The sequence below is a fragment of the Macrosteles quadrilineatus genome, unplaced genomic scaffold, assembly GCF_028750875.1.
Source record: "Macrosteles quadrilineatus isolate MER2022 unplaced genomic scaffold, UCM_ALF_1.0 Scaffold_5__1_contigs__length_97177068, whole genome shotgun sequence".
NCBI classification, from domain to species: Eukaryota; Metazoa; Arthropoda; class Insecta; order Hemiptera; family Cicadellidae; genus Macrosteles; species Macrosteles quadrilineatus.
This window is the reverse complement of record NW_026542598.1, coordinates 32,070,389-32,087,525: the sequence shown is the minus strand read 5'-3', so window position 1 is coordinate 32,087,525 and position 17,137 is coordinate 32,070,389. Positions and strand designations below refer to the sequence as shown.

At 35.4% G+C, this 17,137-nt stretch overlaps 1 protein-coding gene across 1 annotated transcript in view; it reads left to right on the top strand.

Annotated features, from left to right (window-relative positions):
* The window catches only part of LOC128993917 (sister chromatid cohesion protein PDS5 homolog B-like), a 56,114-nt gene that overhangs the window by 25,519 nt on the left and 13,458 nt on the right, over nt 1–17,137 (top strand). Inside the window, exons 17-22 of the mRNA XM_054418024.1 lie at nt 248–381; nt 1,357–1,480; nt 2,406–2,628; nt 4,409–4,677; nt 5,039–5,206; nt 5,498–5,632. Coding sequence (XP_054273999.1) covers nt 248–381; nt 1,357–1,480; nt 2,406–2,628; nt 4,409–4,677; nt 5,039–5,206; nt 5,498–5,632 — 1,053 coding nt within the window. The remainder of the gene's footprint in view (nt 1–247; nt 382–1,356; nt 1,481–2,405; nt 2,629–4,408; nt 4,678–5,038; nt 5,207–5,497; nt 5,633–17,137) is intronic.

Genomic DNA, 17,137 nt, shown 5'->3' with positions numbered 1-17,137 from the left:
CATCGCTACAAGCGCTCACAAGTTAGATTTGACAAACTACTAAGCACCAGTAGATTAGCAGCTATCTCACTGTGAAATGCGGTGTTGTGCTACAAACCTGACCATAACTATCACTAACATAACTGGTAGTACTATGTTAATTTATCATTCTAACAGGAAATAAATTCTTACTGTTTCAGGGTGTGAAATTTAAAAAAATGGAAAATATTCTTTTGAGGTTTTAGATTAATTTAATTTTTTGTTCCAGATTGAAGGCCTGAAAGCTATGGCAAGATGGCTACTGGGTTTGAAGAATGACAAGATGTCGGCACAGAAAACCTTCAGAATGCTTGCAGCCTTCATGACCAACAAAGGAGACCTTCTGCAGTCTGGCAAGCTTAGGTGAGACGCACCAATGATTTTATGTAATGGTTTTATGTTATGTAAGATAGGAATAAATCAAGACAAAAGTACTCAATAAAATGAGACAGTGTACACCTCATTATGCTCTAAACAGTTTTGAGAGCGAATGGCTATGTGGAATAGTGTTGGCCTTATGTTATGAAGCCATTGGTAGGGATGCTGCCAAATGCCAATAGATTTTAGTTTTGCGATAGTGATGTTACTTGGTGGTTTACAGTATATCTTTAGCTCCTGGTCCACTTATAATAGAAATAAGTATAGATCTCTCCCTAGAGGAAAGATCTTATTTCTACCATAAAAGGTCTTCAATTTGAATTTAAGCCATAAAGTGAATTTAGCATTTTTCTACATTTGTTATCTATGGTAGTTCATGGGGGCTGAATTCAATAAGTTTTATGAGGTTTGAGTCATTTACCACTGTTATTTAATTGATCAATTTTTAATACCAATATAAACAAGTATTATCTATTAAAAAAACATTTAAAAATTTCCTAAAAGATTGGCTCCGCAGAAGTGGTGTTTTGACTGAGGCTATAAAATTATTTTGGTCCAAATTTAAATCATCAGTTGACACCGCAACATCACTTAGATACAAGCAGTATTTAAATAGTATCTTGCCATGGTGGAAGGAAAATACATAGGTGTGCTATACCTGTCATATGCTGACATCACCCAGATTGCAAACACCATTTAACTGTTTAGAAAAAATTATGTAAACAATAACAATCAAATCAAAACAAATATATTATACTTATATGGCAATACAATCAGGTGATTTTTTGTTTGCAATCTGGGTGACGTCAGTATATGACGGGAGTTGCACACCTATGTATTTTCCCTCCACCATGGTATATTGCCATTGTCTAATACAGAAAGATGTCTGTTGGATACCTAACAATTATAATTGGGACTGTGTTGTGATGTTAATTGTGATCTGATTTGTCATTGATACAGCAAAGCTGAGATGTCGTGGCTGAGGCTGGCTGCAGGTTGTGCCATGTTGAAGATCTGTGAACAGAAAGGTGTAGGAGACCAGTTTTCTCCTGAACAGTTCTACATCCTGTCTCACCTTATGATTGTAAGTAAATAAAAACAAACAGTTCTAGAGAACAATAGACCCCAATTCAATAGATTGAATTTCCTACATTTCATATTACAGTAGACCTTAACGGGACCAGATCTTGGTCGTATAATTCAAAAGGTCGGTTAAAACGGGCAATTCCTAAAAAGTTAAAAAATTGAAGTAATATTCATTTGGAATTATTATAATTATTATTCTGAAGCCATGCGTGCATTATTTACAACACAAACTAAACTATCCTTTTTTCCTTAACTTTTGACAATAGAAAAGTTACAAATAAACCTATCTGCTCTCATAACAAGGTCGGTTAAAACAAATTGCAATATTTTACAAGCCAGGGCGCATAATCCAATTTTTGGTTTTGTTAACTAGTCATCAGGGGTCTGCTGATCCCCAATAGGCTCGGGTCGTTGCCGGAATTAATTTTCGGGCCAAGCCCCAGACGGGTTATTTATATCAGAGGTGTGCGAGTGGCTTAATTACCGAGCCGAGCCTTAATTCTTGTAATATTTTCACAATCGTGTAAGTGAATCAATTGAAAATTCATGATGTTACTAGTCTCTACCTAATAATACATAGACATGGACATATTTTATTTACACAAAACGTTCTTCATAATGTACAATCCATATAGCCTACAGTAAACTTCCAATTTTTTAGGTAATTGGAGGGGGGCTACCTTTTTTAGATAATTGGAGGGGGGCTACCTTTTTGCACTGAAATATTGACAGTCCGGCCCGCCATTCCTCCAAAATATGACAATGTGTCCCTTAAGTAAAAAAGGTTGGAGACCCCTGACCTAAAGGTTCCGATAATCAGGAGTGTACTGTATAAGAACAGGTATTTTGTCAGAATGATGTTCTTTAAAACAAAATGTGTCGTTGAAAAACTATTTTAAAATAATAACATGTTAAACTTGCAGGATGAGGTACCCCAAGTCAGGGAAACAATGATGATAAAGTTGCATAAAGGGCTAGGACGAGGTTTACCCAACAAGTGCCTGCCGTTGGACTTCATGGGGTTCTACGTCTTGTCTGGTTTTGAACAAGACAAACGACTCCGATCGGCCGCCAAAAGTTTTATGTTCCTCGACATTAACAAGAGGAGAGAGTACGCCAAGACTCTTACAATGGGCTCTTCTGCTTGTGAGTTGAATTATTAAATGCCTTGAATTCATATAGAATGTACGGTTCATATGATGTAGCCTATTCCAACAGTGACTATAAAACTAACAATTTTTTTAAAACTGAATGAACGATGAATTTCATTGCTTAGATGATTGTCTGCACTATTAGATTAGAATTTTGACTCTTTTGTGTACGTTTTCTAGTTATGCATGGAGTTGAGGAATTTTCTTAATTGTCCTAGTTTTTAAATTATATCACACGTGGTTTTCAACTGATTTTAATAAAACTCCCTGAGCATACAGGGTATAGTGGTTCGGACTTCGGTGCGTTAGTGATGGGTGTGATCAAGCATATTCACAAATTTGATGGATTCGATAGCTTTATAAAAAAAAAATTGTAACTATCCTTCAGACAAACATATTTTAACATTCTGAAGAGTAAACTGAAAGGATCTCCATTCAGTTTTCCAGTCTTCTTAAACTCACTAATACACAGAATAATATCACAGTAGGTATAATTTTACAGATTGAGATTAGGCTGCATTAAATTAATTGTAAAAACATGAAAACGACAAACATTAGACATAGGTAGGCCTAGACACAGTGTAAATTTAGCAGTTTCTGCTTTCTTTGTAAGAGTTTACATAGGACGGCAATAGTTGAAGGCTTCAAAAAATTTGTCACAAAAGGTTTCAAACATTTGATCTTCATTCCTCTTAATGTCTGAATGTAAGTTAATCCAATCAATTTCCGACAAACAATTATTCAAATCATTCAACCTTGCCACAGATGTGTTTCTGAATGATACAGCCTTAGTAAGCCTACTTTTTATTGTAACTTTTATTATTTATTATTATATACTTACTATTTTATTTATTAACTAAGGGTGGTTTATAAGTCTTCTGGTTTGCATGCAGCTCTTGCAGTGTATCATTCTTATTTTATGTCCAGGTCTTCCTATGGTATTATCTCATGGGGCAGCTCCCCCATTACCAAGAATATTATTATCTTACAAAAAATTGCCGTTAGAATTTTAGCTGATACCAGACCACGTTCCTCTTGCCGCCCCCTTTTTATTCAGATGAAACTCTTGACAATTTATGCAGTTTATATTTTTCAACCGTGCATCTTTGTAAAAAGAAATTATAAGGAATTTATGTTGAAAAATTACACTCATCAACATAACACCCGACACAGGAATGATCTTCAATATCCTGTGCATAGAACAGCTCTGTATGAAGGATCGCCATGGTACATGGGTAGGAAAATTTACAATAACCTCCCAGATCAAATTACAACTGAAGAAAATATGTTATCCTTTAAAAGAAAACTAAAATCTTATCTCATTCTCTTGTGTCCTTATTCCCTAGATGATTTTATAAAAACTTAGCTTTAGGTTTAATGGATTGATAAAAAAAAATAATTTAGCATAAGGTATTATTAGATAGAAAAGTACTAAGTAGTATTGACATGTCATATGTTTATATGTGAAAATCACAATCTTGTAAATTTATGTGAGGAATAAACATTTCATTTCATTTCATTCATATTGATTTACCTTCAACCTGAATCAACTCAATCAACTCAAGCTCCTCTTGGTCAGTAATGTGCGGATGAACAACGGAGCACTTGAAGTCCGATCCACAAAGGTTTGTAAAAGCATTGTCAAGACATGCTTCTCCTCGAGTAGGCTGGTCGTTAGTATACCAACAGTTATACGACAAATCAATCACAATATTGTATTGTTTAGAGATGGAATAAATGACTATTCATTAACAAGTTTGGTGATGATTTTCCAGGCAGTATAGATAAAGCGATGAGCCAGCTGCCTCACATTCTACCAGACTACATGTTGGTGTTTGCCTTGCCCATCCTGGTCCACTGCCCTCTCTACACCAGTCACGAGGACGTAGAAGAGCTCACCAGGCTACGGACAGTGTTGTGGTTTATACTGGAGCCTCTCATACAGAAGAATGACTCGTACTGCTACGGCTTCTATAAGGAGCTCATTGACAAAATGAAGAACCTCAATGATGCCGTCAAGCCTGAGGATAACAATGTCAATTGTGTAAGTGTTTATTTTAAAAGACTTGTAAATACCTCAAGAATATACAGTGGTACAAATTGAAGCACCAATCATTGATTGGTGTGTGGCAACAAGTCTTAAAATGATTTCAATCAAGTTAGGCCTTTTCTCTGACATGCAACTGTTATTTCCCATGTCTCTTATCTTATCATGGATTTTAAGTAAGAAATAAAAAAAAATAGCCTACATTTAAATTTAAAACATTATATTTTTTTATAAAATTTACATTGTTTTCTGTTTAATAATTTTACTATATGTATATTGTATGCACATTACTGCTTACTAAAGTTGGCTTTGATAAAATTTTAATTTTGTAACCTTGGTCTGCATGTTCTTTTTTTAGAAACTCTGGGCCTTATGTGATTTGTCCATGGACTTATTGGCTCAAAAAACCGTGAACTTTGAGTTTAAAGATTTCCCTGCAGAGGCGAGAATATCACCTATGTACTTCAAGAAAAACGAAGATCCAAACTTTGTCAACACCAAGGTCTACATTCCTCCAGAGCTAATGGTAATTAATACACTTTCATGCATAAAACCAACAAACTCAAATCTCTCCAGGCTGCTGTAATAATAATAATGTAGCTAATGTATAGTAATAAGTAATAATCATGTAGCTTTGGATGGTTTTCATTTGTTGCCTGAGTTTCTATCTTGTAAGACTTAACACTACTAGTTGGATAGCCCCTGGACTATTCCCCAGCTGGATTATAGAGATTCAACTTTGGGTTTTCTACAAAATTAATGGTCTTTTTTTGAATTTGCTTGTGTTGTGTCTAAGTTAGTTGTGTACTGTTGTCAGATGAGCGGCAACGGAAGGAAAGGATTGACCAATGCGAGTGTACACATGTCAACGACAGAGCGGCCAGTGAGGAAAACCACCAGAGGTCGCAAACCTCCGCCAGAGCCTTCAGACACCAACGAGCACGATGTCAAGGTACGTCATATCACCGAAAAATGGCAATGTTTGGTTATATTTGTTGCTGTCCAAGCAAAGAGTTTTCTATGTTTTGATTTCTTGTCCACACAAAAAGTAGTTAATGCAGATATTGATGGATGTATTTAAAACAATAATAAACATAATGATATTTCTGGCCCGAAAAAAGTTTAACGAAAAATCAAACACTATTGAAAAATCCAATGTGTTTTGTTGATTGATTTTGTATTGCTTAGAGTAGTATCTGTGACTCCAGATGTTACTAGACTTCCAATCTTAATCATCTTAGTGTCCAAAATTAAGAGAGAAAATAAATGTTTGGGTAATAGCTCATTATGTAAAATTTAATAAACCATATTCTCTTTGGAAAAAGATGGACTGTCTACGCTGGTGCCTCAAGTAAATGTTAGTAGTAAAAAAATTTGGCTAGCCTACGAGTAAAAACTTAAGGATACTTCAAATAGGTGTGTGTAAATATTATCATGATTTGTTTGTTTACAAGCTGCTTAACGAGGAGGAGGAAGTTGTGTCTACCTTAAGTCAACCTATTGATGCATTGGTAGGTCTAACTCATAAATTTGTGAATGTTATGAAATATTCTATAACTGGTGTTGTGTACATCTTGCAATATTTTACTCTAAATCTGTTTCTCAGTTGTAACTTGTAAGACGTTTTAGCCACCAGTTCTTAATCAGCTTGCTGTATCTTCTATCATTCCATCAGGACACCTCTTTCGTAATACTTTCTGTTTTAGGGCAGTTATATCAGCCCCTCTATAAATTTCTGAAGCTATTTGAAAGGGAGTGTTGCACAACGTCCAAATGATACAAAGTTCAATAAGTGTCACGACGTCCAAAATATAATTTTTGAGCTGTATCAAGGTGTTCAATATAACTATTCAACTGTTGCACGACGTCTACTAAATCTCATTCAAAAGTACAGTACTGCAAGAAACATAGTTTCTCTAGAAGCTTTGGACGTCATGGGATTGGTCGTGCAACAGAGCACTTTATACTCTTACAAACTTAGCAGTAGCACCTCCTTGCTCATACGGAGCAAGGTTAGATTAGGTTAAGATAGGTTAGTATGCACTACATATGGTAAAACAGTACTCACAGTGTGCAGGCGCTCTGGACGTCGTGGGACAGTGCTGAGCTATTAGATATCATACTATTAGCTATTAGATATCATGCTGAGCTATTAGTAGCAACTGCTACTTTTTTTAAGAGTGTTCAGTGCGCTGTTTCACGACAACCAATCTCATTACGTCCAGAGCTTTTAGAAAGACTGTTTCTTGGAGTTACTGTACTTTTGGACATCGTGAGATTTGGACTTCGTGCAGCAGTGTATATTTTATATTGGAAGTCAAGAAACAGCTAAAAAATTATATTTTGGACGTCGGTGCAATGTATCTGTTTGATGACTACCCATTTAAAAATTATTGGTCGAGTTCCCTTCTACTTAGTTCTGAAGGGTTATTGTATATCCCATTCATTTGGGTACACTGCATGCCTTGTACCAAAGATTACATATGCTACGCAAAATAGATATTGCACCTTATGGCAATTTTGTGCCAAGTAGTTTTTGGATGGGGCCACCTTCACGTAGTTGGGTGGTCCCTCAACAGAGGCGCTGTGTCAAGTCTCGATCTGCATTACCATTTAAGTTCCCCGGGTGAGTTCGGTAATGTTCGCGTGCTAGGGATTAACTTGCCTGTACGCAACGCACTCGCCGACCCGTTGTCATTGTATCTACTGTAGTGTGAAAGTGCACAGCTGTCATTAATGTACCATAACTTTATCTTTTTACAAAAAGGGCATTTATTTAATTTAAAATGAAAGTGACCACGTAACAAAGAGCTAAAGGATACTAAAGGTTTACTGATATAAACATGAATTAATAAAAATCTTCAAAAATAGCAGTCACAGTGATATAATAAGCTTACAATGTTATACTAGTTTTTCTGCATTTAATTTTAACTTTAGAGAACCCTTATCAATTTAGAAATGTATAAATCCTACAAGTTTTAATAATCAGGGACTATTTGTGAGTTCGTCGACTTTTCTTATTTCGGAATTTTTATCCACAAAGTTTGCTTCCGGATTTCTAGACTAGCGCAATATCTTGCTACTAACTCACGATGAGAAATGTATGGTTAGTCAACTACTACCTAACCAGTCACTGGCTACTTGACCTTTTTAAACATAGCAATATACACATAGTTTGTAGGAAGAACATTTATCTACACAGATCGGCATTTGTTTTCAAACTACGTATTATCTCGTCTTGGTGTTTCATAAGTGCAGTTTGCAACTGAGCTTTGAAGAAAATGTAGAGCATAAGATACAAAACATAGATTTTTGATTTGGATTGTTTTATGTAACAAATCTTTCAACTGACGACTATATAAAATAAATTTAAAAACACATAGTTTTAGAAACAGCGGAACCTTAGTTGTACATAAATTAAAGAGGTTATCTTTACCACGTATAAACGATATTTAGATTGGAAATTGGAGGTCAGTCACACTCTCGCCTTCCCAGTAAGTTCCTGAATCAACATTAAGGCATTGTATTGGCGTAGCCAGGTTTGGATTGGAGCGCCCTGGAGCAGAAATTGCCTAACCACCCCTCTCCAAAATTGAACCCCATAAATATATAGCCTAGGATACTTTAAGGTCCATAAAGTTGGCCCCCCCCATTTAAGCACTAACGTCAAAAATGGTACCAATCGTTAGTGCTACGTTAGTGCTGGTTAGTGCTGAAATCCCCAACGTTAGTGCTCTTTTGGTTCAAGTGTTATTATTAAAAAACTGTGGGTGGGGCCAACTTTATATAAAGTTAGCCCCCCCCAGTACAAATAATTGAGCACTAACGTCAAAAATGGTATTAATCGTTAGTGCTACGTTAGTGCTGGTTAGTGCTGAAATCCCCAACGTTAGTGCTCTTTTGATTCAAGCGTTATTATTAAAAAACTGTGGGTGGGGCCAACTTTATATAAAGTTAGCCCCCCCCAGTACAAATAATTGAGCACTAACGTCAAAAATGGTACCAATCGTTAGTGCTACGTTAGTGCTGGTTAGTGCTGAAATCCCCAACGTTAGTGCTCTTTTGATTCAAGCGTTATTATTAAAAAACTGTGGGTGGGGCCAACTTTATATAAAGTTAGCCCCCCCCAGTACAAATAATTGAGCACTAACGTCAAAAATGGTACCAATCGTTAGTGCTACGTTAGTGCTGGTTAGTGCTGAAATCCCCAACGTTAGTGCTCTTTTGATTCAAGCGTTATTATTAAAAAACGGTGGGTGGGGCCAACTTTATATAAAGTTAGCCCCCCCCAGTACAAATAATTGAGCACTAATGTCAAAAATGGTACCAATCGTTAGTGCTACGTTAGTGCTGGTTAGTGCTGAAATCCCCAACGTTAGTGCTCTTTTGATTCAAGCGTTATTATTAAAAAACGGTGGGTGGGGCCAACTTTATATAATAATTAGGCCCCCGCCAGTACAAATAATTGAGCTTCAAAAATGGTACCAATCGTTAGTGCTACGTAAGTGCTGGTTAGTGCTGAAATCCCCAACGTTAGTGCTCTTTTGGTTCAAGTGTTATTATTACAAAAATGTGGGTGGGTCAAATGTGATATAAAGTCAGCCCTACCCAAATTTTTACCAGTTACTGATAGTATTAAAAACTAGTTACAATTACGGATGGCAAAAGATTTAAATAATTTTAAACACCATATTGAACGAAAAACTTCTTTGTCTAAAAAATAGGAGAGATGTAACTACTTATCACTATTTTATACCTAAAACAGTAAAAAAATTCCCTGTTTTCTGGTATTCAAACCACTAAAACAAACAAAAAAAAATCTAAACCTCAATAGTGTAGCATATGGTTGGAAAGCTTAAAAATGGCGCATTTTTTAACATATTCCGACACTTTCTTGTATACAGGGTGTGAACAAATGCAATAGACCATTGTTTTTTTTTTAATTTTGATCAAACATCTTAATTTTTATCTTTGAATCTATTTACAATGGAGTTTTTACAACTGATTCTCCGTCATTTTCTATTGTTTTTATTCAAAATTTAATGTAGAACACGAAAATGACATTATCTACTCAAATCCATTTACAGGTAATTGAGAAATAGCTGTATTAAGTTTAAAAACATAGTTATTTTTTAAAAACATAAAATAATTCTTTGGGAAGCTAATTTTTAGACTTGAAACCTGTCACACTGCATTTACTTTGTACTTACACCAAAAAAATATTTTTTCACACTGAGTACCAATCACCCTGTATATGACGGGCTGCTTATGTTGTAGTTAGCTGGCCTAAAGATCATTTTTACAGGAACCATAAAATTGTCCTAGCTTTAGTAGGCTACAATTTTTTTAGTGAACCAACAAAAATAAGTATAAAATATAAATTCTTTTTTCACCGAAGTCATGGAAAATAACAAGTACAAAGAATAGTAGTACCAGACCTCAGGTTTTTGAAAGTTTTTGATGACTGATTGATTGATGGTAGAAGTTCATAGCTTATTGTACATCTTCGAATATTGGCCACATCTGTGCACGTTTAATACTGAGTGGCATTTTTCTGGCCCCAGTTGCTATTTTTCATTGGGATACTAAATTATAATACTTTTTAACAACTTGGTTATATTTGATGTTGGACCATTACCTTACACAAACACAAAATTACATTTAAAAAATGTTGATAATAAAACACAAATAAAGAGTGTGATGGAAGGAGCATTGATTGTAAATATTTCAACTCCACCGTTCATAGAACCCATGGTCCAATTTTCTCCTGCCAAGTTTTTTCATTTTAACTTACGGTACTAATTATTTTTAATAAGTTCCATCGTATAACCTGTTGATCATGGAGGTTTTAGGTACAAGTTTTTATCCAATAAAGAAAAAGTATAGTTATGCAAACTATGGTAAATTCATATATTTTTAAATGTTAGCGTGTTTTAATAGTGTGTAAGTGATAAGATATTATTCGTTTGACTTTTGTGATTGCTACTGAAAGGACAATAAAGAGATTTTGATTTTGATCTTGAATATGGGGTGAAAGGGTAAAAAAGCTAGATATTCAGTTAATCTCAAGAGTTATTTTTAATAGATTTTATAATTGCACCGCACAACAATAACTAACACACTCCCAATAGCTTTGACAGTACAGAACTGTAAAACTAAAGTTATTTGATCTTAAAATATACCCGTAAGATTGAAATTCTTCTTTTTACAATCCAAGTTAAAACTGCTGAAAATGGCACATCAACGAATATCAATAGTAGCTATTGTATAACTGATCTGACAGGTCAATGCAAAATAAAAACGTAAGACATAACCATACATGTAGACAAATCCTAGAAAAAAACTGACCAGCAAATTGATTCTGAATCTGCTGAGAAATTGTGATTGGATAAAATTATACTAATTAATTACACCAGCCAGATATTTGACATTTGTGAAAACTTTGTAAAATCTGATGACATACAAATCACACAGTTCTGTTGGGTTTAAATACTTCTAAAAACTGAATACTTAAAACTAGAAAAAGTAAGCAAAACGATATAAAATATTTAACACACAAATGCAGAGAGAGATAAGTTAAGGGAATAAAGAATATATTATATGACTTTTATAAACTCTGTAGTAATATCTACAAACACTTAACACAGTTTAAAAACAAAAAATTGTATGGACAGCATATGTACAGTAATCCAAACTTAAAAAGGGAAAAGTAAAGTTCAGAGGAATTAGGTTGTAGACAGCATTTTTATTACACTGATTTGTTATACCAGAGCCCCAGTCAAGTGTTTGATTGTAGAGACATCGATATTGAAGCTGCTATATGACTGTAAAAGTATTGAAAATAGAGCCATGAATGGAGTAACAATCTGTCTATATTATTTTTACAAAATATGCACATCTAAAGAGCAAACTCTTTCCGTGTAAAATATTTCCATCTTTAACAAAATTCAAACAAATACAAAAAAACCTTATGCAAAAATTTGTTGAAAGGTCGAGACTTTGGTCCATATGATAATATCAGGAAAAGTGATCACAAAACTATCATAACAAACATATACTTTATATAATATTACATTCATGTTAAATTAATAAATTGGTATTTTAAATTGTCTGTCTATAAAATATATTCAAAAGTATTTGCACATTGTTAGTAAATAAAAGCTTTATACAAAAACTGCTATACAAAAAACCTATATATTTAACAAAAGTGAAGCTACAATAACTAAATTTTACTAAATTAAATCCATTTATCAAGTGACAAGAAATATAAAAGTAAAGTTCATTTTATATGACCCTGTGATGAGCTTTTTCTGATGCAGATGAGAAAATGCAAGAGTGAAAAGAGAGTATATGCTACCGTATACAAATGAATGTGAGTTTTGGCACAAAACAATTATACATAAAAAAACAAATAAACTACTAAAAGTTGATGAAGTCAGACTGAAACATTAAACGGTATACATAATCAAGTGAATACAAACACATTTATTGTTGTTAGTGCGAATAACTTTCTCTCGCATATCATCATATATCTCCCACCCTCCATCAGACCTTCTACAGTACGAAATGTAGTGACCAATACCACCAGATATTAAAGGCGGTAAAAAAGCTATAACTGATCTTAAATGGAATAACTTGTTAGAAAAAGTGATATGTGTTGGTATTTGTTCAAGCTTATACGTAGTGTTGTTTTCAAATTCCTGAGTTGCCTGTTGTTTGCAGTCATCTCCAGCAACTTCAATCATAAGATGCCCATTGACACCAAACTCTTGATCATAAGACACCTCTCCGTAGCACAGTGGTGTGGTGGATAATTGCAGGTCAAGCAATTTGTAGTCCTCAGGCACTTTACTTGAATCCATTAGAGGTTTCATGCATCTCCTTGTCTCACCGGGGCTTATGCACATTGCTCGCTCAACTGCCTTTTCTAATGAAGCGATTCCATTATCAGAGAGGAACTTTGAATCCATTCTCAGTACAGAAAAACTCTTGCTGGTCTTTTTCTCTGGACAGAATGGTGAAGAGCAAAGTTTGGTTTCTGATAAACTTGCAGAAACAAACTTAGAAACTACGTCCGTAATCGTAGTTTCGCATTTCACCCTAATGATGTCTTGCTCCAAATTGTCCGACGGATACTTATTCTTTAATACAAGTATTCTTTGTAAGTAAAGCGAACTTGCTTTAAGTCCCTGAACAAGTCCGGACGAAAGCTTGGACAATCCTTGTTGGTTTGTGTCTGCAAGACTGGCGTAATTGACGCTGTCACAAAGACAAACAGCTATGCCTTGTGCAGCACTGTCAAAGGCGCAAGTATTTTCCAAAACCACCTGGATTTTATTCACGCATCTTGGTTTTAAGCCAATTGAATTGCCGTTTTTCAAAAGCTTTATTTTTACTCTGTTCTTTGATTTATTTTCCTCTGCATGTTTCATTTCAGGGCAAGGTGACAGGTAATAGCTTTTCTTAATTTTTTTTTCCTTTCCTTGGTTACGCCAATTTTCTATTTGGTTGAGCTCTTCAAAAACTGGTTTTGTCATGTCATGTCTTCTTTTATTTTCATTTGACGTTGGGTCGATTTCAATGTTTTTGGCACAAGACATGCATTTCCTCTTCTGGCCAAACCCTTCTTCTCCAACGGGTAGGGAACAACCATCCAAGGCGTGAACAGCTTTATTACAAATTATGCACTTGTGTGCTCCCTCCGGCTTGTTGCCATTGGAACAGGCAATGCAGGGGGTATTCATGCTTGCGTTCTTGAAGGGTGTCTCTTGAGCTTTTTGGTGCACAACTTCTTGACTCACAGCACTCACCTCTTCCTGAAACATTTGAGTCGAACCAGCAATTTTTAATGACCCATCGTTCAGTTTAATATGGTCCATTAAAAAGTTGTCAACACGAAGGCATTCGCCTTTTGTCAACAGATTAACCTTTAGTTCCTTGAAATAACTTTCAACGGAGGTGCTACTTCCCACTTTTGCCCCATACCCAAAAATAGGCACCATTACTCCTGTCCACAAAGGAAGCTTTACACACATGGGGATAAGTGATTTATAAAGATCAGGAATGAAATGAAGATTATCCCTATTTCCATCATCATTGTCTTTAACAGCTTCGTTGCATTCTTCAAATATAATGGTTAACCACTGGCTGAATTTGTTGCATTGCTCTTCTTCTGGAATAGAGGCCTGACATCTCTCTTCGGATTCGGTGTCCGTCAAGGTTTCAATTGTTGTGTCATCAACAATCACATAAGCATCATGGTCAATCGTTTGTGGCGAGGAGATAAGTTGTTTAAGCCAGTTTTTGCTAGCTTCACTAGTGGTATCCTCACCTGTGCTAGAAGACATCCCCTCTGTTTCACTTAAACTAACGGTCAAAATGGCACTGATAATATTCCTAGCATGATCTAAGGTTGTGCTGAGAATTAATTGTGCAACAGATCTTATGTAAAACTCTCTAACCCTCTTACTTTTATTTTTCAAGCACGGCCACTGGCTAATGAGTTTTAAAACATGAGCAACGTCTACTCTGATAAAACAATGGGGTATGTCTTCCTCCAAGATGTCTTCAACCAGAAAATGGTAACATTTATTGATGTACTCATTTATCGTGTTGTACTTTGTAAATGCGCTACATACTGCACTGAGTAAAGCAGGGGACATATCACTGACACATTGTATAGGAATATGAGCTCCTGATCGTATCCATTCTTTGAGCCAAAAAGTAATGGCATTTGTATTGTGCCTCTCAGATAGCATGCAAACGACCGGTATCTGATTTTCCGTACCAGAAGTCACTTTGATCACACCACTATACAGAAAAATGTGGCCTGACATATTTCCCGCTGGGCGCTGAATTTTCCTCACGATTCCTCCAGTCGCATCGATAAACAATGTTGGCACTTCAGCTTTTGAACAGTAAGAATTATACAATCGCAGTTGATCGGTTGACCAATAGTGAACAAAGAATTTGTCCAGACCAATATCTTTTATGGCATTCTGGTAGGGTTCACTGTACTGTATCAACTGAAGGGATGTAAATAGATTGTTATGAATATTTTGTTTTGTTCGTGCCTCACTTTTGGCTGTTCTTAACACATGTAATGATGGCAAATGGGGAGGTTCTTTATCGAAGAGCACCATTTCCTTCTCTGCTTGCAGCTTTCTATATTTACTGACACTTTCATTTCTCTCTAAGATAGGTTTTATAACCTCTTGTCTTCTTTTGCCAGCAAGTTTTCTTTTGTATCCACGGTTGTGGGGAATGTTTGTATCTCCTCGTAGGGTGAACGTCAAAACAACATCTTCATTTTCTTTAGGTTCTTTTAGACAACTCCCATGAAATGACGACATGCATTCCTTACAAACAGCATGAATAGAAAGATATTTTTCCGCAGCTTCTGTTCCAACTTTGGCTCTTTTGAAAATAAGAGTGCAGGGGATCTTTTTTTCATTCCATATTGCCTCGTTTACAATGTCTGTCCAAACCCCAGGCTGAAGAGTGCGATAAAGTCTTGATGCCGACCTACGGCTTTTTTCTTGTTTTCTTTTGTATAAAGATTCCAACGGTTTCATGAGATTCCATTTTTCTTTTCCTATCCTAATTTTGAAATTTTGTAATTCTTCATTAGAACACGAGTGTTCACTACTAATTGACAAGGTCTCATCGTCACTGGATTCGCTGATTACATTGTTGTTTGTATCTTTGCTTATGTCACATGGCATTACTGAATCAGGCTTTTTTGGAAATTGTTTGAGAGCAAACGTATAAAGTGCTTTTGGAGTAATAGCCAGGTTGTTTTTGCATTGTAGATTGAACCATATTTCTGAAGACGGGGCAGTAACTCGACCATTTTTCAGAATCTCTTCCAAATTTTCACTAAGCAATTTTAAAAGAACTTCTTTCTCAACTAAGGGCTTCTTAGGCATAATTTTTCTTGGTCTGGAACAAACCAATTTTGAAAGACTTTGGTTACTAATTTGTAAAGGTTGAATGTACCAGTCAGTAAGGGCCATTCCCAAGGATTACCATATTATTAGTTATTATATTAGTTATTAGCTATCAATATCAATGCGAATATGAGTAAGGTTACGTTCTGCCAAAGCCCCGTCAAGTGAATACAAAATTTCATAATGATCGGCCATTTTTCGTGACCACTATCACAGACATACAGGGCATTTAAAAAGGTGGGGACATAATTTACGTACTGATTCCTTGGGCAAAGATAAAATCAAGTATACTATTTTTTTTTTCAAAATCGCATCATTAACTAGTGTAAGAAAGGGAATTAACCCTGTACCCACGGTGATCATCGACGCAGACACTCCGTTCACATTACACTTAGTGGACCAGTTGGTGTGAACAGAGTTGAATAGTAGCATGGGCATCGATTTTAAAATTCTTTTCCCCGCTGACGTGAGCTATGATCGCAGTAGGGCTGACTTCCGATAAACAACTTAAACCTATAAGCCACACACCCTATCGGTAATCAGCTAATGAGAAGGTCTAATGAAGAAGACGGAGGGGTGAGGTGTCTTGGAGTTGGAGGACCAGGGAGGAAAAATCGAGGAGATAACCGCGGGCTACAAGGAAGATCGGAGTGCGTGTGTCTGTGCGTGTGCTTCAGGGACTATTAGCAGTATGTAAAAAAATGTAAAAATTTATAAACATGTTATATAGTCAATTCATATAATTTGTTATTATTTCAATCTTTAAAATTTTCTATTTTCTTTTCTTGTAAATTAACGTTGTAATTCTTTTTCTTACTATTGTTGCTCTTTGTTTTTTCAAAGTTCTTTTTTGGTGATGTAACTTCTTTGTTTTCTAAATTTATTTGTTTTATTACACATATTTAGTCCCACCTAAAGCAGCCTTATGTCTTTTTGAACCTAACACCTCTGCACAAAAGCTAAGCGAGTGTAAACTTTAAGAGGCTTAATTGAGCGGAGCGAGCGAAGCGAGCGAAGCTCTTTAGGATCAACTTCAATGCAACAAATAGAGAAACATCACTCAATAACGGCTGAACGCATTTCAGCCAAACTTAACAAAATTACTTAGACTAATAGTGAGATGGTTTTTAAACAAACAAATTTCAATTAGATAATGCTAATGCAATTTAAAACGAACATAAAATTTCCAATTAATTTTAACATTAGGCTTATGGGACTAAAGTAGCCATGAGAGGTTTCTTGTTTACAAGAAAATGTAAACAAGAGAATCATAAGGTATTTCTGAACTTTCTAGACTTTTCTTTTAAACGTTTTTAAATCATTCCTATGATCTTAATAAACAATAAAATACCGTTAAACATTTTTTTAAGTCGCGGAATTCACTGCAAATCAAGAAAATATACGGAACTACTTTCTCAATGCGCGGAGCATAAACAAGGAGCGGAGGGATACGGACCGGTGACTACTTTCTTGGGAACCTATACGTGTTGCCAGCTGATTAGAAACAG